At 54.2% G+C, this 26,689-nt stretch overlaps 1 protein-coding gene across 6 annotated transcripts in view; it reads left to right on the top strand.

Annotated features, from left to right (window-relative positions):
• Positions 1 to 26,689, top strand: part of LOC119458732 (tRNA:m(4)X modification enzyme TRM13 homolog) — a 306,204-nt gene that overhangs the window by 141,751 nt on the left and 137,764 nt on the right. For all 6 annotated transcript variants that reach the window (XM_037720598.2, XM_037720596.2, XM_049671406.1 and 3 more), the window contains one exon: positions 24,936 to 25,005. In XM_037720598.2, coding sequence (XP_037576526.1) covers positions 24,936 to 25,005 — 70 coding nt within the window. The remainder of the gene's footprint in view (positions 1 to 24,935; positions 25,006 to 26,689) is intronic.

Raw genomic sequence — 26,689 nt, 5'->3', positions numbered from 1 at the left:
GGGAAGAAGAACCTACTGGTACCCAATGGTATTGTATCTGTGAACAATGGTAGCACGTTTTTGTGGACGTTAAATTGTTCTGCCGTCCCTGTGCGTGTTCCCGAACACATGAATATTGCTGTCTTCGATGACGTCATGTGCTGTTCATCGATGGCCGTCAGGGACGAGGATTCCACTGAAGGACGAGCCACTTGCCCTTACAAGCAGAACATTCTACGCATGGTCAGCAAGTCTTTGTCTTCACATGAACGGGACACCTCAGTACAACTGCTAGCCCAGTATGCTTCCGTGTTCGACTTCTCTCAAGATGAGCACCATACAACTATCCCATCCTCGCGTGCTCGTCATCGCATTGACACAGGATCGGCACATCCTCTTCGGCAAAAGCCCTACCGAGTGTCTTCATAAGAGCGCAAGATTATTGCGGACAAGGTACAAGAGATGCTGAGGAAAAATGTGATTCAAAAATCATCAAGCCCGTGGGCCGCACCTGTCATCCTGGTACAGAAAAAAGATGGCTCGTGGAGATATTGTGTTGATTATAGGCAACTAAATGCAATTACCAAGAAGGATGTGTACCCACTCCCGCGAATTGGCAAGGTAATAGACTGCCTACATTCTGCCTCCTACTTTTCGTCCCTCGATCTGCGTTCAGGCTATTGGCAAATACCTGTAGATCCCGGCGACAAAGAGAAGACCACCTTTGTTTCGCCGGACGGTTTATTCGAATTTAACGTTATGCCATTCAGGCTTTGCAATGCGCCCGCAACGTTCGAGAGATTCATGGACACGATTCTCCGCGGTCTAAAGTGGGAAATATGTCTTTGCTACCTGGATGATGTTATTTTCGGCCGCACTTTTGAGGAGCATAACGAGCGCCTTAGCCTGGTTCTCAAATGCATGAAGAAAGCAGATTTGGATTCTTAACTCTGGAAAGTGTTGGTTTGGGGAGCGACAGACATTGGTTCTCGGTCATCTAGTCGACAAAGATGGAGTCAGACCTGACCCCCGCAAGATTGAAGCGGTCAGCGCCTTCCAGCCTCCGCAGTCAGCACGGGAACTGCGCAGTTTGCTGGGACTCTGTTTTTATTTCCATCGTTTTGTCCCGAAATTCGCCGACGTTGTGCACCCGTTGACACGTCTGTTGCAAAAGGATGTATCGTTCGACTGGACACCAGAATGTGAGTCATTGTTCAGTCAACTTAGATTCTTACTTACGTCAGACCCCATCCTGCGTCAGTTTGATCCGTGTTCCCCTACCGAAGTTCATACTGACGCCAGCAGAATAGGCATTGGAGCAGTACTTGGTCAACGGCGAAACGACGCCAAACACGTTGTTGCCTATGCCAGTCGATGCTTAAGCAATGCTGAGCGAAACTACACAGTCACTGAGCAGGAATGCCTTGCAGCTGTTTTTGCTGTTCAGAAGTTTTGCTGTTACATCTATGGTCGCCCATTCAGCATAGTCACTCATTATTATGCTGGCTGGTTAGCCTTTGGGATCCGTCTGGTCGTCTAGCACAGTGGGCCTTGCGACTACAAGAGTACGACCTTGTCGTGAAATACAGAAGCGGCCGCCGGCATGCTGACACCAACTGTCTTTCCCGCTTACCACTGCCAACGGCAAATTCTGAAGAAGACACTTTCGATGACTGTCTGGCCGCTATTGCACCTGAATTTCCGGACGCGACCATCTTCCAGGAGGATCAACGCAACTCTTTTTGTGATGGCCCTGAATCCGAAAGCCATTGGTGGTTTTTCCATACGTGACAGCTTATTATATAAAACCAACCACTCTGCAAGTGGCGGCCGCTTTCTTCTAGTAGTCCCTGAGAGTCTCCGTAGTGCTGTGCTACATGCCATGCATGATGATCCAACATCAGGTCATCTTGGATTCGCCCGTACGCTACAGCGTGTACAAGAGCGATTTTACTGGCCTCACATGCGTCAAACAACAAAGCAATATGTGGCTAGTTGTGACCAATGCCAACGGCGGAAACGATCTTCAACCGCCCCACCAGGTCTTCTGCAGCTGTTGATTCCCCCTCACGCACCTTTTGAGCAAGTTGGCATGGACCTCCTGGGCCCATTCCCATGGTCATCGAATAACAATCGATGGATCATCGTTTGTATAGACCACCTTACACGCTACACAGAGACCACAGCAGTGCCGTCATCTACCGCTGTTTGCATCGCTGCTTTCTTGTTGCATTATGTCATCCTACGCCATGGCCCGCCTCGCGTGATCATAAGTGGTCGCAGTCGTCAATTCGTGGCCGACGCTGTTGAAGAGCTGCTTCGGCTATGTGGAACACAATTTCATCACTCGACACCGTACCGTCCGCAAACGAACGGTCTTGTTGAACGCACGAATCGAACTTTGACAAACATGCTATCCATGTATGTGTCCTCTAACCACAAGAACTGGGATGATGTGTTGCCATTCATAACATACGCTTACAACACTGCGAAGCATGAGACAACGAATTACAGCCCTTTCTATCTGCTTTATGCTCAATAGCCGCGGAGCTTCCTCGACACGATTTTGCCGTTTTCTCTGGACGCTGAGGATTCCGTCGCCAAGACACTTTGCCTCACCGAGGAAGCCCGCCAAATAGCCCGTGTCCGCACATTGGCGTTGCAAAATCGCTCGAAGGATCAGTACGATAGATCCCATCAAGCCATGTACAGTGGAACCTCGATGATACGATCACGGCTAATACGAATTTCCGGATGATACGAATTTTTCTGCGGTCCCGGCCGAGCCCCATTACTTTGCAACGTGCTAGAAAACAGTTGTTACGAATTGATTTTCGACCCGCGTCGGTTGATACGAATAAATGCCGCCCCACCGACGGCCGCGAAAGAGAACAGTGCGCAGTCACGCGCTTTCTCCCTTTCTCTTTTGGTGCGGAGGCGCGGACGCGATGCCGGACAGCGCGGAGGCCGCGAATGGGCGCAAAGAGTTCGAAGTGGTGGCGCTTTTGTTGCTTTTGGGCTTTTCCTCCTTTTCCGCGTGCCATCGGGCGGAGTGGCTGCCGTGCTTCGGGCCGCGTTCTTTTTTGCGCCATTTTGCCTAGTCGCAGCGAGCTATGTCTACCGAGATACAATCTCAGCTGATTCGCGCGGCCGTACACGCCGAGGCGCGGGAGCCTCCGTTGGCGCGTCTTCCGTCGGCTGCGTTATCGGTTCCGATGGCACAGGGCGATTGTGGGTTTCGCTGCTGGAGTCGCACGGTGAAAGGCTGCGCTCGTTCAGTCGGGTGCTCCTCCACTTCTCCCGCTAATTGCCATATTTTTCTTGCCGTAGGAGCACTTCCGTATTCCGAAGGCGTGCTTCGTCCAGTGTTTATTCGCCAAGGAGCGACGATCCATCACTAACCTGGGAGTTCTCAGTAATCCGAATTCTGTGTGTCAAGTGAAGACGCCGGCGTGGTTTACGAAGCAGACAACTGCGGTTGCCATCTTTCCCCTGTCACAGCAGCAACCAATGGAGAGACGCCTTTCAGCACGGCAGCCAATCGGAGGCCCGCTTTTATCAGAGGGCCCGTGTGACGACCTATCGCAGACCCGTGCCTCTTTGGTGTTTGTGCGTTTGTTACAAGTTGGCGACGACGGACGAATTGAGAAGCAGAACGGCGAAACTTTGAGCTTTCGAATGATACCAAGATGGCGGCGCTCGGTGGCGGTAAATACGAGATATGGTTCCGTGAACTGTGGTGATTTTGCGCGATTTAAAGCTGTTTTCTCGCCCTGCGCACTGACGAATTAAACTTTTTCAGGGACTTTCAGTGCGTTTTCAGCCAAACCATTTTGATGCAGTTTAGATTAGGCGTTGCAGATACCCAAACGTGTGGTTTTCAAAAATCGATTTTTCTCGCGGTTTTCGCGATCTGATCCCCGCGTCCCCCTTTAATTTAGCTAGTTTTAATTGTGTTTCGATGATACGAATTTCGGCTAATAGGAATATTTTTCGTGACCCCGTGAGATTTGTGTCATCGAGATTCCACTGTATTTTGAAAAAGGTGACCTAGTGCTGCTATGGACCAAGTTCTTGCCACATTATGTGGGCCCGTTCGTTGTTTTAGATTGCACTTACGTGGTTGCACGGGTTTTGTCTACAGATAGGCGTTCCAAGAAAACCCAGCTTGCTCATGTTGCACGCCTTAAGCCCTACTACCCCACCAAAGAACAGTGACTCTCCCAGTGGGCTTCATCTGCGAAAGGGAGATTGTAACGTGGCAAAGAGGAGGAGATAGAAGAGGAGGAGAACGAAGAACTCAGCAGCAGCCACGGCTACATTTCGGTGGCGACATCGTGGCGACCTCTCATCCATCCTAGTCTTCACCTGTGAATAAACATCGATCATCCGTAACAATACGATTCTGCATAATATGTTTTTCGAGATAATACATTTATTTTCTTTTTCCGGCCAAGGTCCTTAAGAGCAATGTATTTTTGGATGGTGTGATTTTCAGATGATACATTTTATCTTCCGGTGCCAGTGAAGGTCATATCAGTGAGATTCTACTGTATATTTTGTGAGCGCTAACTGTGTAGGTATCATCGTCTTCATTTGTATATACCCATCCTCATAATCATCGTCACCGTTTGTCCGGCTGGTGCTCGCTGGCTAGCTCGCGCGGCTGCATTGAAATACCCCTAAGGGCTCTGCCTTCGTACCACGCGTCATCTTACAATATGTATTCTTCTTGTCTTCAAAAGTTTACATGCAACACCACATGAATAGAATTGTGAGCAAAATGTGCATTTTGGGTTACTCGCCATGGTGGCGTAGTGGCTTTGGCACTGCGCTGGTAAGCCAAAGGGTGCGGGATCCGATTCCAGCTGTGGAGGCCACATTTTGATGGGGGTGAAATGGAAGAACATCGTGCATTGGGTGCACGTTAAAGAACCACAGGTGGTCAAGATTAACCCGTAGTCGCCCACTATGGCGTGCCTCATAATCATATTGTGATTTTGGCATGTAAAACCCCAAAATTAAAAAAATCATTTGCGTTCAACTACACTGCAACTTGGTTAATGCAAAGCTTTCTGAATGAGCTGTGAGGTCATGCTTCATTTCCAAAGCTGTGTAGAATCTAGTACTAGTTCATTGAGTTGGTGTGATGTTTTGTGACTGAGTCATGAGTAGTGATCCTGACTGCGATGGCTGTGGTTGTATGGACGATACATTAGCATTGCCATATATTGGGCGTGTTGGCAAGATACATTAAGCATACAATTTTTTTTAGCCTCCTAGCTGACACTTATAAAATTACCACCCAAGTTATATGTAGTAATTGGAGATCGCCGTGCCACATGTGACCTGTGGGTTCTTGGTGTCTCACAGGAGACCAACCACCGCGGGTTCGAGCTTAGCGAGCCACAGGGCCGCGTCAGCCGTCGCCTCCAGCACCGCTCGCGCGCGAGCTCAGAGGCCGCAATGGGCTACCGAGCGACGCACGCAAAAAACACAGTAAAGCCCTGAGTTCACGGAAACCGTTTACTGAAACCGTCGGCACCAGCAATGCACAAACGCCCGCGCGGAGGGGAGCCAAAGGGGTCCCGCACCAGGGCGAAAATACAATAACAGGCGCCTATAGCACGTCGCGGCGAGAGCACAGGCTCAAGCTGGGACACGCCGCTAGGAAAAGTCCCGGCGGCAATGCTACTTGCTCTGGCAATAACCAATGGGTCAACTCGCGAGAGCACGGGCAATATCCTTCGGCTTAGGCTTTCGGCAAGTGCGGCTCGGCGAGGTACGACCTCGCGCGAGCACTAATGGCACCGCTCGTCGGCTTAGCGTCGGGAAAGGATCAGCACAAAGTACGCGCTCCCCGCACGGGCAAAGGCACCGTGCGCGAGCTCCAGTCCTAGTCACAAAGGTGTCGGCGGACGAGAGGAAAGCATGAACGTACCGTGCGCTGGTCCCGGAGAGAAGTCCACGCTTCCCCGCCAGCGGCCGACTACCGGCCGCGTAGTGACGTCAGCGCTCCGCCCTCACCGCAAACCGCCGCGTGCGCAGCGCCACCGCGGGAACCGGTTAGGCGGCGCGGGCGGAGAAGGAGGCCAGCGGGGAACGATGGCGAGGGATGGCAGAGCAGGCGAAGCGCGCGCGATCATGCCGGCGCAACCCTCAATCCCCACATCCTCCTCTCCTTAAATGCCCCCCTACCAGCCTGGCGAAACAGCTAGTAGGGGCTTATGCATCAAAGACAATTGAGTCTTTCAAGCACAAGCTAAATGCTAACCTCAGCCCAGCAAGTACTCTTAAAACACCGCGTTCCGACATATAAAACAAAACACTTTCATGCACTATAAAAATAATAATTATATACAAGGATCGTGGGAAAATAAAAAATTAAACTGCTACGCTCTATAATACAAAAAAAAAAAATTGCCGCGAGAGGGGGGAGAAATATTAACAAAATAGTCGGCCGCTGGCGCGGGACAGTGTCCAAGGTGCGAAAGGGAAACGGCGCGTAAAGTTCTGTGGCTAGGGGCGGTGGCCGAAGACGTAGGAGTCTCGAGGGCAGTCTTGATAGCAGGAACGGGCTCACCGTTGGTAGATCGGAGTTGTTGCTTTCGTGGTGGTGGCGGTCCCGAACTCCAGCCGGATGGGGCAGGACACTGCCGGGTCAGCTGGCCATGCCGCCGGAGCCAAGATGAAAGGGGCAGCCACAACCGTGGCTGCAAGGCGTTTGCACGGCGGCGGCGACTGCAGCGAGCCGGGCTCTCGATCTCTCGTCAGCGGGTCAGTGACCCCGTCCACCTTCAGTGTCCACGATGATCTGATGCAGCAGTTGGTGCGACTTCTGGTTGCTTCGAAGAGCAACAGGCACCACGCACGCACGCGCACACACGCACGCACACACACACTCCTTGCGGTTTTCACCATGGCTGCGCAACACTCCCAAACACCGCCATGCCCATCGCCGTACACAACGCGCCGCGCCATAGAAGGCGCAAAGCGTCCTTCGTCCCCCTCACACCATCGAGTCAATGGGACCATTGTCCACCACCGTGCCTGACGACCGCGCAAATCAACAACCCCCTTCTCGGCAAAGTAAAAAAAAAGGAAAAAGAAAAGAACAAGAAAAACAAAAATCTTCACCGTCTACGTACAAGAAAAAAAAACACGTAATGAATTTAACTATAAGGCTGTACACGCGAAAATTAAACACACTTTCAAAAGAAAAAACATAAATACACTCAGCGTGCGTACTTAAAAAAAATGAAAAAAAAAATGCACACTGTTAAAACACTACATAAACACACTTGCAATACGCTGGGCTGGGACTAGCTTCTTTTCGTGCACTGGCCGCAAAGAAGCTAGCCCACTGAGGCTACGCATTTTACTGAGGGCCTTCGGTTGCGGAAAAGTCCGTCGTCCGACGCGAGATCACACAGGTGACCGCTTCCTCAGATTGTACCGGTGCGTGGTCCGAATGCGGTCCGTTGCTCCGGGTGTGCCCCGTTGCTTGCGCGCAATGCCACTGGGCACTGGCGCAAGCTCGTCGGACCGTGACGCAAAGGCCTTCAGGTCGGCGATATGGGCACGGCTGAGTTTTCCCGAAGAGGGATCCTTCAGCAAGTACGCGAGTGGAGACCAAACTTTCTCTACTCGGTACGGACCAAGCCACTTAGGAGCGAGCGAGGCTGAGAACCCCTTGGTTGCATCGCTAAGAGCGTGGTTGCGCTTCAGGACAAGATCACCTACCTTAAATGAAAGATGGCGATGCTTCCGGTCGTATTGAGCCTTCTGCTGGGCCCGGGCCGACGCCAAACTCTGCCTTGCTCTACAGAGAGCCCGACAAAGCCTGTCCCGAAGTGCTGAAGCGTAAGCAGAACAGTCTGCCGGCGCTTCCTCGTCCCCGAGCTGGCATTGCATGACACTGGTCACCGGATTAGCCAACTCCCTTCCAAAATTGAGAAAGGCGGGAGAGAAACCAGTTGAGCGATTCTCGGAGGTTCGGACTGCGAACGCGAGCTCACTCAAGTGGTCTGCCCAATCCTTTTGACGTTCGGCAAAGGCCGCTAACATTGGTTTAAGAGTTCTATTGAGTCTCTCCGTCAAATTGGACTGGGGATGGTAGGGCGAAGTGGTGCAGTGATTAATTCCCAGGGAACGGCACGTAGCACCAAACACCCGAGCGGTGAAATAGGACGCGTTGTCCGTAATCAGTCTTTTCGGAAAGCCGAACCGACAGAACACTTCCTGTAGCCTTTCCAGCACCGCTCGCGCTGTCACTTTACGAAGCGGAAACAGTTCCACCCATTTAGAAAAATGATCAACGACTACCATCAGGTGTGTGAACCCCTGCTTACTCCTGGGGAAAGGCCCCATAAGATCGCAGGTGGCCACTTGCCACGGACGCTCACTGTCGATTGGTTTCATCAGCCCGGGCGGCTTGCCACCCCTTGATTTCACCATTTGACAGACATGGCAGGAACGGCAATAGCGAAAAATGTCACGCTTTATGCCAGGCCAGGTCACAGTTTGGCTTAGTTTCGCAAAAACTTTAGAGCCACTCAAATGACCGGCCAAGGGTTCGTCATGAGAACATCGCAACAGTGCGCTTCTCAGACTTTTGGGGATAACCACCTTAAACGGGTCCACAGCGTCATCATCGGTGGCTATGTATTTCAGCAGGAGCCCATCATGATCCAGCAAATATAAATCCGCGGGGGACTCAGCGACACACGCTGTTTCCGGCCCCCCTGCGCCCGCCGCACTACCAGCAGCGTCTCGGCGCTCCGTCTCCCTGAGACCGTCGCTCACTCCGCGACAAAACGGATCAATTTGCTGGGCCTTCAGTAGCTCTTGCCTGCTGAAAGCGATTCCAATTCTCCCAAAGGGGAGGTTGGTCTCGTCCCCACTCAGGACTGCAGCCATCGGCGTCATGGGTTCGCTTTCGTGAAGCTCCCCCGCACGCACGCTTTCCGGCGCGCTGCTTGCCTGGAGCGCGGAGAAACAGGTTTGCCCGCTTGCGGACTCGTCTCTCTCCCCGCTCGTTTCGCCCCCGACGCTAGCTGGCGCTAAGGCACCGGCAGCGGCTGTTGCACCTGGAGAAAAGCTCTGGGTGGACAATGGGGCACGAGATAGCGCGTCAGCTACCACGTTAGTGCTCCCCTTTCGATACTGCACAGAAAAGTCATAATGCTGTATCAGGAGAGCCCAGCGCGCCAGCCGGCCCGCAGGCTCCCGGAGCCGCATCAGCCAGCTTAGCGCACTGTGGTCCGTTTGCACTACGAATTTCGTACCATCAAGGTAGACATCGAATTTACGTAGTGCAAACACGATAGCGAGGCACTCCTTCTCCGTCACGGAATAATTCCTCTCAGCCGGTATCAAGGAGCGGCTGGCAAAGGCCAGCGGCTGCAACACGCCATCGTATTCCTGTAGGAGGACTGCTCCTAAACCCAGATCGCTCGCGTCGGTCTGGACAACGAACGGTCTGGTCAGGTCGGGGAGTCTGAGCTGCGCTGTCTCCGCAATGGCGCTAGACAGTTGGCGAAAAGCCTGCTGCTGCTCAGGTCCCCATTGCCACTCGGCCGACTTACCCAAGAGCTTGCTCAAGGGCGCCTGCACTCGGGCACAGGACGGGATGAAGGACCGGTAAAAGTTGGCCATTCCCAAAAAGCGGCGAAGGCCACGTACGTCCTTGGGCGCGGAGAAATCGAGGATTGCCCGAAGTTTCTCCCGCGATCCGGCTCAATGGAGCCTTCGCCCAGCGTAAACCCCAGTAACTGAACTCGGGTTTGCGCTAGTTGGGCTTTCGCAGGATTCAAAGTCATCCCGGCGGCCCGCACCCTCTCGAGCACATCGGCAACATGGGCCAAGTGTTCTTCGAAGGTTCGTGAGTAAATCACGATGTCGTCGAGGTAGCACATGCAGTATGACCACTTTGCTTCCCCGAGGACGCGGTCCATCAGTCTCTGAAAGGTCGCAGGACCGTTGCATAGACCAAAGGGCATACGAGTAAACTCAAACAACCCTCTGTGGGACGTGAACGCGGTCTTGGACCGGTCACGCGCATCCATCCGGACCTGTAGGTACCCTTTCGAGGCATCCAACGTAGTGAAGTACCTCGCACTGCCCAGCTAGGGTTCCTACAATGGAGCTAATCGTAGGAAGCGGATAGGCATCCTTACGAGTCACTCCGTTCAGACGGCGGTAGTCTACGCACAGGCGATGACTGCCATCTTTCTTAGGCACCAACACAATTGGAGACGCCCAGGCGCTGTACGAGCGGCGGATAATGTCGGCCTATAGCATCTCGTCCAGCAAACCATCAATCACCTGCCTCTTGGCAAGACTGACGGGCCTGGGGTTACACTTCAAAGGAAGCGCGTCACCAGTTTCGATCGCATGGCTCGCCAAATCGGTACAGCCCGGTTGATCGGTGAAAAGGTCTGCGTTGTCGCGTAACAGTGCCGACAAACGAGCTTTCTGTGCATCATCCAAATGAGCCGCACAGGCGGACAGAGGATGTGGTGCCTCTTCGTGCCGTGTCGCTCTATCCCACTGGGGATTGTGAGTCGACAAGCGCATAGCGCAGGGGCTTGCCCCCGAATTCTGCGCGCGACACGGTTCGTGCCGTGCCTCTCGATCCCAAAGGGGACCATCAGCGGGCGAGCGCGAAGCTCGGGGGCTTGCCCCCGAACTCGGCGCGCGACACGATTCCGACGCCCCATCTGCACAGGCAAGATCGGACGCCGGCGGGCTGATGAACGGCTTTAGCGACGTGAACTGACCGTCGCGATAGCCGCCATTCGCAATGTCCACAACGATCCCAGTTTTAAGGAGAAAGTCCCGGCCGAGAATCACAGGAACACTGAGCCCTGGGAGATGAACGAAACGTGTGCGTCTCATTCGCTCTCCCCACCTGACAGTCAGCCTTGCGGCGCCAGCCGAATGGGCCACGCTTTTCGCAAGATTGAATGTCGTTCGGCAGTCCCGCAAGCGCACTGCGTGCTTTTGCAAGTGGGACAAAACCTGTTCGCCGAACAACGAAGCGCTTGCGCCCGTGTCCAGCAGCGCCGAAAATTCGCGGCCGGCAATGGTCACCGGAATAAACGGCGCGTGCGCACCAGCAACACAACCTGCTCGGTACGCCGAGGGAACAAGCAAAGGTTCGGTCACTCGTGCCTTCACGAGCGACCTGCTATCCCGTTTCCCGACCTCACAGGAGACCGGGGCGCGGTGCAATCCCTTGCAATGTGCCCTCGTTGTTGGCAGCGAAAACAGCGTACTCCGCCGCGGTATCTTTCCCGAGGCGGAGCAGCCTCAGCTCCCTGCCGGGGTCGGCTCGCCGCTTGATAACGAGCGTTTCCCTCCGCGATGCGCTGGGTCGAAAAGCGTCCCTGCGCATGCGTTTCGGTCGGTGGCTCAGCACAGGCTGCCCGTCTCCCGTGCGTGTAGGGGTCGAGAGCGCGCGCGCTCAGCTCCCAAACACACCCGCTTAGTAGTAGTAGTAGTGATTTTATTGAAGAAGAAAGTGACGCTTATTTCTGCTGCCCAATAGGGAGCACGGCGCAGCGTCAGGGGAAGGGGAAAAAGGAGATAAAGATGTTGAAAGGAAGGGAAGAGAAGAAGAAGCAGCAAGAGTCTCATCTGATCATGGAGGAGGCTGGTGATGGAGGCGATGGCCTGCTAGGGACGAGCGCTTAGCAATGGGCGGAGATTCCGTTCAGTTCCACAAACTCCAAAAGGCTGTGGAGAGCTCGGAGGTGGGGAGGCGACGGGAACAGGAAGTCGCTGGTTGTCGCAGCAGGTAGACCCTGTTGTCTGTAGGCAGTGATGACCCTTGAGCGGTCCTGTGCCAGCGCTGGCCATGCACAGAGAAGGTGCTCGAGGGTCTCGGGGTCGCCACAACGTTCGGAGGCCGGTGATGTGGAGCGTCCCTTGGCGTGCAGCCGCACCGCCGTCCAGACACAGCCCGTGCGCAGTCGAAGCAACGTTGCGCGTTCCCTCCTGGTAAGGCCACACTCTGGAAGTGGGCTGGGACCGTTGCCATTTGCCACTCTGGCATCCGGGTGCACGATTGTGAGCAGTTTTTTCAGGCGCTGCCTTGAAAAATCTGAGGAAGCGACTGCTCGTGTGAGCGGCACTTCAGGATGGTGGGCGGTTTTGGCGAGGGTATCCGCTGCCTCATTACCGGCTATTCCAACATGGGAAGGCAGCCAATGAAATGAGATGGTGACCCCCGTGGCAGCCAATGCCGAGAACTTCGAGCTGAGCAGGGCCCCCGTAAGCCCTGATCGGCGGTGGTTGATTAGGCTCTGGAGCGCTGGCTTCGAGTCGCAGAGCACTGCCACCGGTTGCCCAGGAGGGTCCTCAGCCAGGACATCGGCGGCTAGGTGGAGCCCCGCTAGTTCTGCCGCAGTGGAGCTCGCGGCAAAGGGGATCCGACATTGTCTGTGAACCGCCCTAGCCGGGATGGTGCAGGCTGCAGCGGCCGATCCGTTCGCCAGGACTGATCCATCTGTGTAGACCAGCAGACTTCCTTCCAGATCCTCGTGGAGTTTGCAGGCAGCAGCCTGTTGCAGTGCTGCAGCTGGTGTCTGTCGTTTATGCGCTCCACTGAGCGAGAGGTGGACGTCCGCTGGTCGATGGTGTGGTGGAGGCAGCACGATTGCCACAGGAGGGTCCGTGATCATCTGCTCGTACAGCTGGCACAGACCTCCCATCCGTGAGGACGGCTGGCTGTGGAGTCTAGCCAGCAGGTCTCCGCCATCCGGAGCACGATGAAGGCGGTCAATGTGCCCCAGGGCGCGTTCAAGCATCCTCAACGAGAGTGGCCATTCACCAGCCTCTGCCAGCGTTGCAGCGACCGGTGAATACTTTGGGAGCCCTAGGATACTCCTAATAGCACCTCTGTGCAGACCCTCCAGCTGCTCTCTCCTGGCCCGAGTGAGGTTGACCAATGGAAGGGCATACAAGAGCACGGACGTTGCTGCGGCCTGGTTCAGCCGCAGCGCCCACTTTGTGTTGCAGCCACGGCCATGTTGCTGCAGCTTGCTGACAGCTCCCTGCACGCGGCGCACCTTGGTAGTGGCGGCTTTGGCTGCAGGAATCCACGTGAGCCGGTGGTCAATGGCGAGCCCCAGGTAGGTGACCATTTGCTGCCAAGGTAGGGCACGGCCAGCAATCTTCAGCTGCTTTGTGTAGCGTCGAGCTGAGGCCAGTGGATGAATCAGCATGGCCTCGGTCTTGGCTGTGGAGACGGTGAGGCCTATACTACCAAGGAATGCGGTCACCGTATCTAGTGCCCGTTGTAGCGAGCACCGAATGGATGGCATGAACTTCCTCGGCCCCCGGGTCCAGAGTGCCACGTCGTCGGCATAAATGGAACAGCGAACAGGGAACCGTGGGTCCGCCGGGAGAGATGCGGGTAGGTCCGCGAGAGCCATGTTGAACAGGAAAGGGCTGAGCACCGATCCCTGTGGGACGCCAGTCGTAATATCCCTGGGCTCGCTGAGTTCCTGTCCAACGCGCACCCGGAAGGTTCTGCCGGTCAGGAATGCGGAAATGAAGCGTCTGAGGCAGCCGCTCAGGCCGAGGCGGTCTAGGCAGGCCTCGATGACTGCGTGTGGAAGTCCGTCAAAGGCACTCTTGACGTCCAGCAGCACCAACATTGCCACGTCCCCCGTGCCACGTCCCCCGTGGTTGCCTCTGAACGGGTTGAGCAGGAGAGGAAAATGGTCCGACCCCCAGCTGTCCGGAAGTGGTGCCCACGTGTAGTTACAGCCCTCCGTTGCCAGGCTGACATCGATGGCGGATAGGACCACCTGCGCCGCGCGCCGGATGAATGTGGGTGCTCCGGTGTTGAGAATCGACAGGCCTAGTTGGTTCACGACGTCCCACAGTCCTTGGCCTCGTGGGCAGCAACGGCGGCTTCCCCAGGCGGTGTGGTGGGCATTGACATCCCCGCAGAGGAGGAAGTCTTTCCCGAGGCGTTGGGCCAATGTCAGGAGGCTGGCTGGGTTCCATGGCCGGCTTGGCCGGACATAGATGCTGGCCACGGTAGTGTCGGAGTCACCCAGTCGTACCCGAACAGCACAGCATTCAACAGCACCGCTCAGCAGGTCTGCCACGTGGACTTCCGCCTGTGACAATTCTCGCCGCACGTAGATCGCACAGCGTGGTGATCCCTGCTGGTGGCCCTCATCAAGGCAAGGGGCAGACTGGCAGGTCTCTCGATTGCAAGAAGTGAGGCTGCTGTAGCCCACGTATCCAGGAAGGCGCAGGTTGGCTGCAGCAGCGTAGACCTCCTGCAGAGCAAGCACATCGTACTCGTTCCGCAATAGGTGCATGGAGAGGTCTGCCTGCCGCCGCGGCAACGAGTTTGCGTTCCACTGGAGCACGCTCGGGTGGCGGCGGCAATGTCCTGCTGCAGGCGGGAGGGGACTAGCCATGTTGACTACTGGGTGAGGGCGCGCCACCTGCCTTGAGGCAGATAGAACGCAGCTGTTGGTTCTCTGGAGGCAGCAGGTCGGCGATCGCCCTGAGGAGGAGTCGCAGGTTCTTGTTCTCCTCATCGCTGGTTGACTTAGGAGCCTCCTTCGGGGACGGCCCTAGCTTGATGCTGCCCCGCTTCATTGCGCCTGCCTGTTGTACATGTTGCTGCAAGCGGGGTTGGGGGTGGTTGATAGAGGTCGTGGCCTCCTTGTCAGGAGCACCGAGTGCTGCAGCGTAGGTTTTGCCTCCTGTCGGTGTAACACGTGGCGGTCCAGAAGCAGCTGCTACTGAACTGGTGGGGGTAGCCCGTAGGACCGCCTGGGCCTCGCGATGCGACAGGTGTGTGGGAGCTGACGCCTTTATCGTGGCCAGGCGCCGTTCTCTCTGCCATAGCTGGCAGTTAGGCGAGTCAGCTGGATGTGGTCCCCCACAATGCAGGCATCTGACCCTACTCGAACAGCACGATTGCGTCTGGTGTGGGCCACCGCACCGCAGGCACCGTACCGGTCTCTGGCAGGTTGCTGTGGCGTGCCCGTAGCACCCGCAACGTAGGCACTGCAGAGGGCGAGGCCGGGAGGGTCGCACCTCGAAGGGCATGCTGAAGAGGTAGATCCTTGCGGGGGGGTAAGGGGCAGCAAAACGCAGCACCAGGGTGGTGCCCTGTCGCTTAGCCGCGATAACCCGTACCTTCGACGATACGGCAGCCAGCAGGTCCTCATCGGCGTAGTTGCCATGTACGCCTTGCACCACGCCACTGTTCTGGGTGCGGTCGGTTGGAAGGCGCGCGGTCACGGGCATCCTGGCGATCTCTGACGTGGCCAGCGGGTGCTCCGTCCATTCCGGTGATGCCGCGTCCGCAGCCACAATGTTCTTCTTCGTGTTCACGCGAACCTCCTTTACTCCAGGCAGCGCGGAGAGCGCCTGTGCGATGGCGAGGCGGGAGGTACGGGGAAAGGCGGCGCCGTTGTGTGCCGGACGAAACAGCACTGTGCGGGATGTCAGTGGCGAGGTGGGCACAGAAGTTCTGGGAACCCCGGCAGTAGCAACGGGATCCACGTCAAAAGGTGCAATAGGCGCAGGTGAACTACAGGGGGCCGTAGGTCGTGCGGCAGGAGCGACGGCAGGCTCGGTCCCGGGAGAAGGGATGTTCCCGGCTAGGCCCGGTGGTAACGCAGAACGCTGGCGGCGTTTCTGCGCCTTTGACAGAACCTGCTGAAACTCGCCTTCGGTGGTAATGCCACTAGCCAGGGTGAGGTGGCGATCGTCTTCACCTGTGACATGTGGCGGCAATTTAGTCGTCGATGCATTGTGTGGCGCAGTCCCCACTGCTTGCACCTTGCGCGAGGCACCCTCATCATCACTACCGAGCTCGCTGGGACGCGAACGCTTACGTGTAATAGTGGTGTCCATATCTTCGAGGTTTGTGTCTATCGGCAGTGGGACGTACTGCGGTTCGACGAGAGACGCACCGGGCAACCCAGTAACAGCGACAAAATCCCCTTCAAGCAGTACATCCGAAGAGCTCGTGGGGGTTGTCGAAGGCGCAACGGCTGTATCGAGTGTGCCGGCCGATAGTGTCTGCCGAGCCACCGCAGTGGCCAGGGAGGCAGCAGCGGCGGTAGCGGAGCAGGAGGATCCCGAAGTAGGCGGGTTCCCGGCGATCTCGTGCAGCTGCTCGGCCGGGTCATCCGTCAAAAGAGGCGGCGTCGCGAACATCCTCGTTCCGGAGGTGGTCGTTGAGGAGGCAGTAGATGTCGGCCGTCCGCTGATGGCCCGGCACAGGCGTTGCGTCTGCTCGTGTTGCAACCGCACTGCCTCAGCGCTGGTGATGAGCTGCCACAGAGATCGTGGGCAGGCGACGCTCACCGCGCGTTTGCGCGACGAGCCGCGTACGAGGGAACGCCGCGGGTGGTCGGTCGGCTGCGCCGGTGAAGCTGGGGGCGCCCCTGCCATCCCAGCCGCGAAAACGGCTGCGTCAGACAAGCGCACAAATGGCAAGAACCAAGTCCAGCTCGTGGATAGCAAAAGGCGAAGAGGAAATCTGCGGAGACGACGTCGTTGACCGGGCGAGCAGGCAGCGAGGACGACGGTCAGGCGAACGGGCTCGGCGAAGTCCACTCACAGTTGCAAGAACGCACCAGTACGTAGTAGAAAGGGGGGAGCGTTGCATGAGACGCCACAGCGTCTCCCGCAGACGCGAAAGCTCCGAAAGACACGTCCGATCTCCTCGAACGCTCGAGCGAAACTCCCAGAGAACCAAACACACCCGCTTGCAGCCGCAAAGGCAGCTTGGCCGGGTTGTTGCCGTTGGGGAAAGGGCTCAGGCCCTCTCCACGCACAGCTCGGCTCAAGGGCCTCGCTGGCGGGCGGCGGTGGGCGCGCGCGGCGATAATGTCACCTTGAATGCGCTTTGCCTCGGCGGCTAATTCCTCCAGATTTCGGAAGCGGCCGCCGCGCAGGTACGCCGAAAAGGTCGGATGTGCCTGCCTGATCACCCGTTCGACGCGTTCCTCGTTCGAGGCATTGGGCTCGGCGACTAAGAAAAGGTCTTGCATCGCCTGTACGTACTCCTGAAGCGACTCATCAGGAGCCTGTGTACGTAGCCCAAGCTCTCACCGCATCCTACTCTCGTAGTCAGCGGGTAGGAATTCACGCAGGAATGCCGCGCGGAACTCCTCGAGGGTTGTTGCACGGTGTCCGGAAAGCCTGTACCACCTAGCCGCCGAGTCAGTGAGTGCAACAGGGACGACGCGTCCGAGTACATCCTGATCGTTCAAACCCAGAGCTCTCTGGTAGCGTGCGAGGGAGTAACAGTAGTCCCTGGCACTGAGCAGGTCACCGTATCCGCTGTAGGTCGGGACTGCCAACCGTACAGCGGGGTGAGCGCATTTCGGAACAGCCGACAGCGTTTTAACTGCCCCAGAGAGCGCCTGGATCATTTCGGCGGCGTTATGCAACAGCGTCTGTGCGCCTGCTCCAAAGGGAGCCGTTGGCGTGTTAGCGGCGCGATCGAGCAAGGATGAACTGACGTCCAGCTCGATCAGTGGCGCGGTTTCCACAGGGATACCGGCCTGCGCGCCGCCGTCCCCAGAGCAAAAAGGGCTCCTAGCGGGGTGCGCCTGCTGTCATTCACAGCTGCCACTTGAGGCAGCTATACGTGAATTGCTTAGCCTATAGCCGCTTGCAGCCAGCGTTGACAAAACAGGCGCGTGCTCGATCGGTGTGCCACTGGACGCCACCGAATGTACTCCAAAGGGAGACGTATGAGCGGAATTCGTGGTCGCCGTGATTGAAGGTTCCCCACAGGGGGCCGCGGCATACCACTGGTTTTGGCTGTTCAATTGAGAAGCAGCCAACGGGCAAAAGTCGGAGAGGGCTAAGGCCCCGTTTCCGCGCTGCGCTCCGTTTACTCCCGAAGGAGTCAATGATCGGGAGCGCTGCTACATCGCACTGCTTGGCATTCCAAAGGGAGCCGTGGCAGACGAATGTGCCCGTGTGCACTGTTCGGAGAGGGCTCTGGCCCCGTTTTCAAACAACGCTACTGCTCCAAATGGAGCTGGTACGTAGCGCCTCGCGTTGCCGTCCCCACAGGGGGTCGTTACAAGCGAGGGTGCAGGAGTGCGCTGCTCAAGGGGGGGCCTGGCCCCGTTCTCGTTTGGCGCTGAGCCGTGCTCCCTCAAGGGCTGCAGAAGATAGCGCCAACCTTTCCCTTTCCCTCAAGAACCACTTACCCCCCCCCCCCCCGTTCTCGAGCAACGCGGCGTCTGCTAGCACTAACAAAGGACAAAGGTCACTACGCCTAGCAGACATAACGCGGCGAGTCCAATTCGCTAAGGCGTATTGACTCGGCTAAGCACAGACAAAGGCTTAATGAGCCTTTGAATCCGCGTTGGGCGCCAGTGTGGGTTCTTGGTGTCTCACAGGAGACCAACCACCGCGGGTTCGAGCTTAGCGAGCCACAGGGCCGCGTCAGCCGTCGCCTCCAGCACCGCTCGCGCGCGAGCTCAGAGGCCGCAAGGGGCTACGGAGCGACGCACGCAAAAAACACAGTAAAGCCCTGAGTTGACGGAAACCGTTTACTGAAACCGTCGGCACCAGCACTGCACAAACGCCCACGCGGAGGGGAGCCAAAGGGGTCCCGCACCAGGGCGAAAATACAATAACAGGCGCCTATAGCACGTCGCGGCGAGAGCACAGGCTCAAGCTGGGACACGCCGCTAGGAAAAGTCCCGGCGGCAATGCTACTTGCTCTGGCAATAACCAATGGGTCAGCTCGCGAGAGCACGGGCAATATCCTTCGGCTTAGGCTTTCGGCAAGTGCGGCTCGGCGAGGTACGACCTCGCGCGAGCACTAATGGCACCGCTCGTCGGCTTAGTGTCGGGAAAGGATCAGCACAAAGTACGCGCTCCCCGCACGGGCAAAGGCACCGTGCGCGAGCTCCAGTCCTAGTCACAAAGGTGTCGGCGGACGAGAGGAAAGCATGAACGTACCGTGCGCTGGTCCCGGAGAGAAGTCCACGCTTCCCCGCCAGCGGCCGACTACCGGCCGCGTAGTGACGTCAGCGCTCCGCCCCCACCGCCAACCGCCGCGTGCGCAGCGCCACCGCGGGAACCGGTTAGGCGGCGCGGGCGGAGAAGGAGGCCAGCGGGGAACGATGGCGAGGGATGGCAGAGCAGGCGAAGCGCGCGCGATCATGCCGGCGCAACCCTCAATCCCCACAGACCAAACGATTGAGAATGCAACCAGAGCAGAGAAGACCACAAAGGCTGATGTCACCAGAGCGCCGTTTGTAGCACCTTCATTGGTCAGGCCATTAAGATCGTCGGTGTTATGAACTGTGCACATTGACCACAACCACAAGTAATGTTGGGATACCTCGTTCTCCTGTGCCACATTACGGTGCTAGGTTACCTTCAAAAGTCAATCTTCTTGATTTTTTGCTTTATACATTTTATGTATGTCTTAGTTTAGGAGCTGCAGTGAGTTTTCTAACCCATACCTTCGTATTTTGAAACCAAACATCGTTACTACTGCTTTTATATAAATATAACTCAAAATACCTTTTTACTCTTATGTTGTCGCCAAGCAGCCACATGAACAAAATGAGACTCTATGAGGGCGGTCCGATAAGTACTTAGCCTTCAAAAGAAAAACGAAAATTTTGGAATGGTGTCAATTTATTTCTCAACGTACGCTTGACCCAGCGATCCTCCAACTTCTTGATCCCATCAGAAAAATATGTTTTCTCCTGAGCTGCAAAGTAGGCTTCTGTGGCGGCGATGACTTCTTCATTCGACTCAAATTTTTGTCCGGCGAGTGACTTTTTCAAGCTGGGAAACAAGAAGAAATCACTCGGGGCCAAATCTGGAGAATACGCTGGTTGGGGCACCACTTCGTAGCTCAGTTCGACCAACTTGGCTGTGGCGACGACGCAGGTGTGAGCTGGCGTGTTGTCATGGTGGAAGAGCACCTTTTTCTTCACCAAATGTGGCTGTTTTTTTCGCAATTCGGCGTCGAATCGGCCCAGTAATTCGGTGTAGTAGGGTCCTGTCACCGTTTTGCCCTTCTCAAGGTAGTCGACGAAGATCACCAGGGGCGTAGCCAGGGGGGGGGGGGGTTCAACCCCCCCCCCCCCCCGAAATTTTTTGCTGCCCCCCCCCCTCACTTACCCGCCCTTTGTTCTCGTCACTTCGCGCTGACATAATGCAAGAAACCAGTGCTACTATCACTATTTCATTCCTGGGTGCTTCCGTATGGGTTGGTAATTTACGGCGAATCATGTCTGCATATGGAAAAAACTGTCACGGTGTTTGTCAAGGCTTTGACATTCTGTGAGGTTTTGGGCGAGAATGTGACGGCCGCTTTGCGGCGGCTGCATTCTGAAGCAATAAATGCGCAACAAATGAATCAAGAAATGCGGCAGCCGCAGTTTAGATGAAGGCGAAAATGCTCGAGGCCCGTTTACTTAGATTTAGGTGCACGTTAAACACCCCAGGTGGTCTAAATTTCCGGTATACATTTGCGCCGCTTCCCTTCAGGTGCCGGTTAGGCCACACCCTCGCGCGCGCGAGACGTCTCTTGTTTGCGATTACACCCCTACGGAAAGCTGGTAGTTACTGTTGTGTTGTTGAATCCCAAACCAGCAATTACGGAAGGCTGGTAGTTGCTGTTGTGTTGTTGAATCCCAAACCAGCAATGTATGCATGAAGGGGTTGATGCCAGCAGTGAAATTCTACCGACTCGCAACAGAATGCACGAAACAGACAGCCGACAAGCATAAATTACAGCTGTGCGCAGTACAGCGTAAGTAAACTCTTGTTGCAGGCGCTTACAGTTCTCGTCGGAGTTCACGCGTCCTGAAAAATTGATTATGTGCACTATGCACTGAACAAGACCGGAGTTCATTCCTGCATCACTAGTACACCAATCAGTCGATATTCTGTGAGGTACAAGGCCGCTTCCTGTTTGCACCGGCGTAAGTGAAGCAGAAATGAGTTGCACGCACTACTTAAAATGCGTACACATGCCATATGTATGCTGTGCGGTGAAATATTCTGTGCAATTCTGAATCTGTTAACGTAAAGGCAAATGACGGCTGCACGCTCGCACACAGCGGAAGACACAGCGGCCCATGCACTTGCCGCAGAAAATGCAACCCTCTCGTATGAGGTAGCAGGGCGACGAGAGCTTCGGAAAAAAAAAAAAAGCCTTACGCGTTTTTGCACCTATTTAAGTTTTCTAGCGCAAAGACGCAGCGAACAAGCTATTGCTATGGGAGTAGGTATAGCCTGGTCACACGTGCATTTTCACGTATATAGCCGTCCTTGACTTGTGAAACGCACTTCGCCCCGACGAGGACGACGCCATTCACACCGGCGACTTTAGGAGGTCGCGCGACCATTTGCGACTCGCGAACAAAAAGCGTCCGAAGGCAACTAATGTTCACACCGGCAAGCCCGGCTGAGCGCGACCTGCAAGTCGCAATCCCGGACACTCTCGTTCTTCAGCGAGAATTCTAAGGATCTACGCAGTTAGCGCGCACTTCGCTGGCACTGTGTAAATTAGTTTCGCGTTCCGGCAACAGCCATGGATTTTGATTCAAGTGAAGGCTGGATTTTGATTCGAGCGAACAGGAAGATGTCGTCCCTGTGCTGATGTGCTCTGCCGTGGTGTCAGCTGTGGCAGCGCGGAAGCCTCCGAAGAAAATGCGATGCTCGTAGGTGCGCCCGTGCCTCTGCTCGCATGAAGTGACCGGCCACGCAACCCGCCTCCTGCCTGAACTTTGTGCGCATGACAGTGAGTATTATCGAGAGCAAGTTGTAATTTCTAGTTCGCATAGCGTTTTATTCGGTGCATAATATTAAAGCAAAGCTGTTCACCTGCTGTTCACCTTTGGGTGGCGTGCTCATCCAACGAACGGCAGCTGGAAAAAGGGTTTGTGCTGTGCTTTCTTTTCCTGCTGTTTAGCTTCCAGCGAATGCGACCGCGTATATTGAACACATTGCTGCAACTGCTGCGTCCCGGCATCATAAGACAGGACACCAATTACCGGCCTGTAGCCTGCATATCGTGACGCGGACATTGCATTTGGCGTGGACGACGACACACATCACTTTCGGCGCGGCGCTGATTGGTTGAGCAGCTTTGCGACCACGGTCGCTCGACTGAAAAATCGAGCAGTGAACGCCTGGCCCAAAATGGTAGCTTTTCGAGAAAAGCGGCCATTTGCGACCATTTGCGACTGGCCGCTTTGCGACCAACTTGGTCGCGAGACCACTGTCAGTTGCCGGTGTGAATGAGCCTTAACAATTATTGATGTCTTCTCCGATCGGGCGGGTCGTCTCAATGACGGGTTTTTGAAGACTGGTCCATTCAGTGGCGCGATGAGAGACCGTTGCTCCAAACGCCCACTGTACCTGTCGTACTTACTGTATTTAACTGAGCTTACTTTACTTTTACTTAATTTCTTCACAAGCGCACGCGAGGGGGGGTCCCATGTCTTGGATATACATGAAGAGAGTCTGTTTAAACTACCGATATTTAGTATCGGTCACGTCACGTAGAGAAAAGCAGGCGCTTGCCCCCCCCCCGAAAAAAATTTCTGGCTACGCCCCTGAAGATCACACCTTGAGAATCCCAGAAAATGGTGCCCATCACCTTTCCGGCCGATGCGACAGTCTTCGCCTTCTTCGGAGCAGGTTCTCCGGGTGCAGTCCACTGTTTCGACTGTTCTTTGGTCTCTGGTGTGTACCAGTAGATCTATGTTTCGTCGACGGTCACAAAACGATGCAGGAACTCCTTCGGATTACGCTTAAACAGCTTCAAACACTGCTCTGAAGTGGTCTCACAGACGCGCTTGTTGTGCGGAGTGAGCAAACGCGACACCCATCGCGCCGACAGCTTTCTCATGCCCAAAATTTCATGCAGGATATGACCCACGCTGTCTTTTGAGATGCCTACTGTCTCAGCTATCTCGCGCACCTTCAGTCGGCGGTCTGCCAATACGAGGTCATGTATTTTTGCCACGTTATCGGCCGTGGTAGCCGTTTGCGGGGCCCCTGGGCGAGGCTCATCAAAAACCGACGTGCGACCATGTTTAAACTCGTTGAACCAATTTTTGATGGTTGCCATCGAAGGAGAAGACTCACCGTAGACGGCACCCAGTCGCTCTTTGATTTGGCTGCGCGATTTCCCTTCCAAAAACAAGAATCAAATCACCGACCGATATTGCTCTTTTTCCATTTTTTAACGGACACACGAAAAATAACCTGCTTCCTCTTCCTCAAGCGGCCAAAAACAAAACCGCGAGCCCGATTCGACTGGACCTTTGTATGTGTCCCTCTAAGAGAGCGTACTCAACGTCAGTATATGTCTCATGCGATAGCGTCGCGCTCTCGCGGTGAGGCTAAGTACTTATCGGACCGCCCTCGTAGTGCATCTCATGGGGGCTCCAGCTATGAAGCTGGTGCGTTGTAGGCCTCTGTGTTGTTTGCGACTTTTTTTGTCTTTTTCTAACATTTTTCTCAGAACAAGATTTTGCTCCACCTCATGGTATGCAACCCTTGATAACTTTTTGTTCAAATTATATTTGGATATCAAATTTTGCACACTCATTCCTCACTTTGAGATGTGTGCATTGAACTAGACCAGAAATAATTCAAGCAATATTTTTGCATTTACAGCTCATATTGCAAATAAGTTTGGTGCAAATTTGCAATTTTCCTCACTTGCTTAGTTTTTCGAACATTACTTTCCTAATATTTATCACATTGCATTTATCCTAGTTTGTTGCATAGGTCCCACACTTAGCTGCATAAACACCAGAGCTTTACTCAATTGAGCAGTTCATTACTTATATCACTACTGGCTCGACCAGCACTTTTACCACATTTTATGACAAAAATCGCCTGCCAAAAAATAAAATGAACCATTTTCTGTAGTTTAAATAGTTAATGACGTTAAATAAGACATGCTTATTCCGAAAAATATATATATTGTGAGCGCTATTTGTGCATATCGTCGTCGTCATTTGTACATACGACTCATCATCTTTTGTCACGTGCGGTGCTTCGTCTCTGACTCGGGCGGCTGCTCGGAAATAAAGGTATCCCATCAGGCCGACGTCTCACAATATATATATTTGAACCCTAACTTCTTTTGTAAGCAAAAAAAAAATTTAGTGGCCAACGACCTTAAGCAAGGAGATAGGCCAGGCTAGAAAGTGCTGTCTCTATCCAGATCACATATTTTGCTGAGCATTGCTGCTACTGCTGTGTTACTTGCTGCTGATAAAAAAAAAAACGAGAGACTTTAAGATGTTGCATAGTATGCTTGCTAATTCCAAACATACGTGCCAACTTATTTGGATCGGAGCACGACAGAAACTACATAAGTTAACAGCTTAAGTGAAGTGTGCATGTATATCGAGTGCCCCAGCTATTGTGAAGCAAGTTTTCAGACAATGTGAAGCCTTCTGTGCAGAATAAACCAACTATGGGTTAATGAGCAATCAAGCTGTGGAGAACAGAATGAGAGCAGATCATGCAGACATTTTGATAAACATCAAGAGAGCTTCGCTAATCATCGGTTCCCACATCCAGTGATTTTTTTTTTTGCTTAAGCTTCTCGAGGGAAGTAGACCATTGTGCTGTGAATAAGGGTCCTGTGTACAACATAATTTTTGTAGTTGTAGCAAATTGGTTTTTGCCCGGGAACTCTGCTCCAAACCTCCCACGCTGGAAAACTTACTGCCAGTGCATTATAAAATTGATGCAGTAAAATACATAGATATTGCGCTAGTAAGTGGGCATACAGGTGATACCCTTTAATAACTGAGGCCATAGATACATCCAATTTTATGGTGTGTAATGTGAATTAGCATGCTTTTACTGTATTTCAATTTAAACTTTTTTTAATGAAAAATGTTTTGTACAGATAGATGCTATAGTTGTTGTTTCTTTCTTTCTAGACAACACTGAAGCATGTGACTGATGAAAGACTGTGGGAAATCATTCACAAGGTGGAAGAAATATGCAATGGTAAGAACTTGACAACCGTAATAATGCAGAATTGAGACTACTAGCGATAAAAAGACGTGGGACGAACACTCAGTACATGGCACTAGACTTGAACTGAATCTTTTCTAGGGAAACATGCATGAGATCCACTACAGTTGTAAACGTAGAATTGATTCTGGAGCCAGAATTTGAACAGTATACCCTTGGGTATGAAAATATCCCAGAATCCAATTTTTTTAAATAAAATGCATGAGCTTAGTTTTATTATTGTGACATTTAATGTCTGTATGCTTATTTCTGCTGTATTTAGTTATTGTACTTGGTTTTATCATTTATTAAAGGGTGCCTAAACCACCCAGAGGTCGAAATTTAGTTGTGGTGTTGCAGCTGTGCACGAGTCTACAACGAACACGTAGCGCGAGAATTTTTCGAAATGGTGCCGTAATAGCGGAGTTACATGCGTTTGATGATCGAAAAACGGCCCTCGCTCGTTTTGCTCTTTCCTTCGCTACGGCTGGTCTCTTCTCCTCGCCGATTGCTGCTCCAAATGTCACGTTACATACGTCATCGCCAACGCGCTTCTCAAAACACTCCCTACTTCCGGTTAAGGCATGTCCATGCTAGCCATGCTAGCGGCACATATGCGGATAACGATACAGCCTCCAGTCTGCCGCGCGAGAGGTGTCCAAAGTAGACGACAGTTCGGCCGGCGCCCCGCCCGCTGCACAATCAAAGGGCCAATCGACGACCGCGAAGCTGCGTGCCTCTGCCACCGGCAACGAAAACATCGGCTGCACCTGAGTGCACGGCTACCGACGGGAGACGACCGGCTCGGCTGTGCTCGCATCGTAGCCGACGGCACCGCTAATATCAGCGTATTTTTTTCTTTGTGTACAATTATTGCGAAGAACGATAACAACGATAATAAAATATTGCGGCTTGTGAGCGTCGGTAATTCATTTCAAAGCGCCATCCGCTTTAGTTTTGAAGGGAACCGGAAAAGGCCTAGCGACGATATCGGCGCCGTCGAGCGATCAGCGGTGGTGAGGCTGCCGCACAAATGAGTGCGGCAAGGAAATCTCTACGTACGGCAAGGAAATCTCGTCGCTCGCGAGCAAAACCGCTGTCGAACGGCGGCCCGCGAATGGCAAACGGCGTGCGGCGAGTTAGCGTGCCGGTAACGTGGACGTCAACTCGGCGCTTCTCGTCTACCCGCTGTTGCTGCGGTGCCGGTGCGTGTTATGCGAAGCGTGCCGCTATAGACCCTGTGTTGCGCGCACGTCTGGAAAGGCCAACACTGTCGCACTCTGTTCGCGCAGCTAATGAGACCGCTAAGCATGACTGGTTGGAACACGAGTGATTTTGCACTTGCGTTGCGGGCTGTAATTACTTATGCGCAAGCGCGCACAAGCGAGCAACACGGCGAGGACGAGCAGGGAGTGCGCGTACCTGGTAGCAGACAAACCGGAAGTCGTAGGTTCTTGTTCGACCAATGGACATCGTTTCCGCCGTTGACATCACCAGATTTCCCCCTGCTGACATCACGACGACCGCTGGGGTTACCGGAAAAGCGAGGGGAGGAGGTCGGCATTGTTTTTTTGGTTTTGTGGCGCTCCCGCGGTGTGTAGAATCGTGACGGCATTCTGAACTCGATGCGCCTGTTTACTTACAATGTTCAAAAAATATCTGAGGTGGTTTAGGGGCC

The sequence above is a fragment of the Dermacentor silvarum genome, chromosome 7 (genome assembly GCF_013339745.2).
Source record: "Dermacentor silvarum isolate Dsil-2018 chromosome 7, BIME_Dsil_1.4, whole genome shotgun sequence".
Lineage (NCBI taxonomy): Eukaryota > Metazoa > Arthropoda > Arachnida > Ixodida > Ixodidae > Dermacentor > Dermacentor silvarum.
Note: the sequence above shows the minus strand (reverse complement) of the source record. Positions and strands in the feature narration are given on the sequence as shown.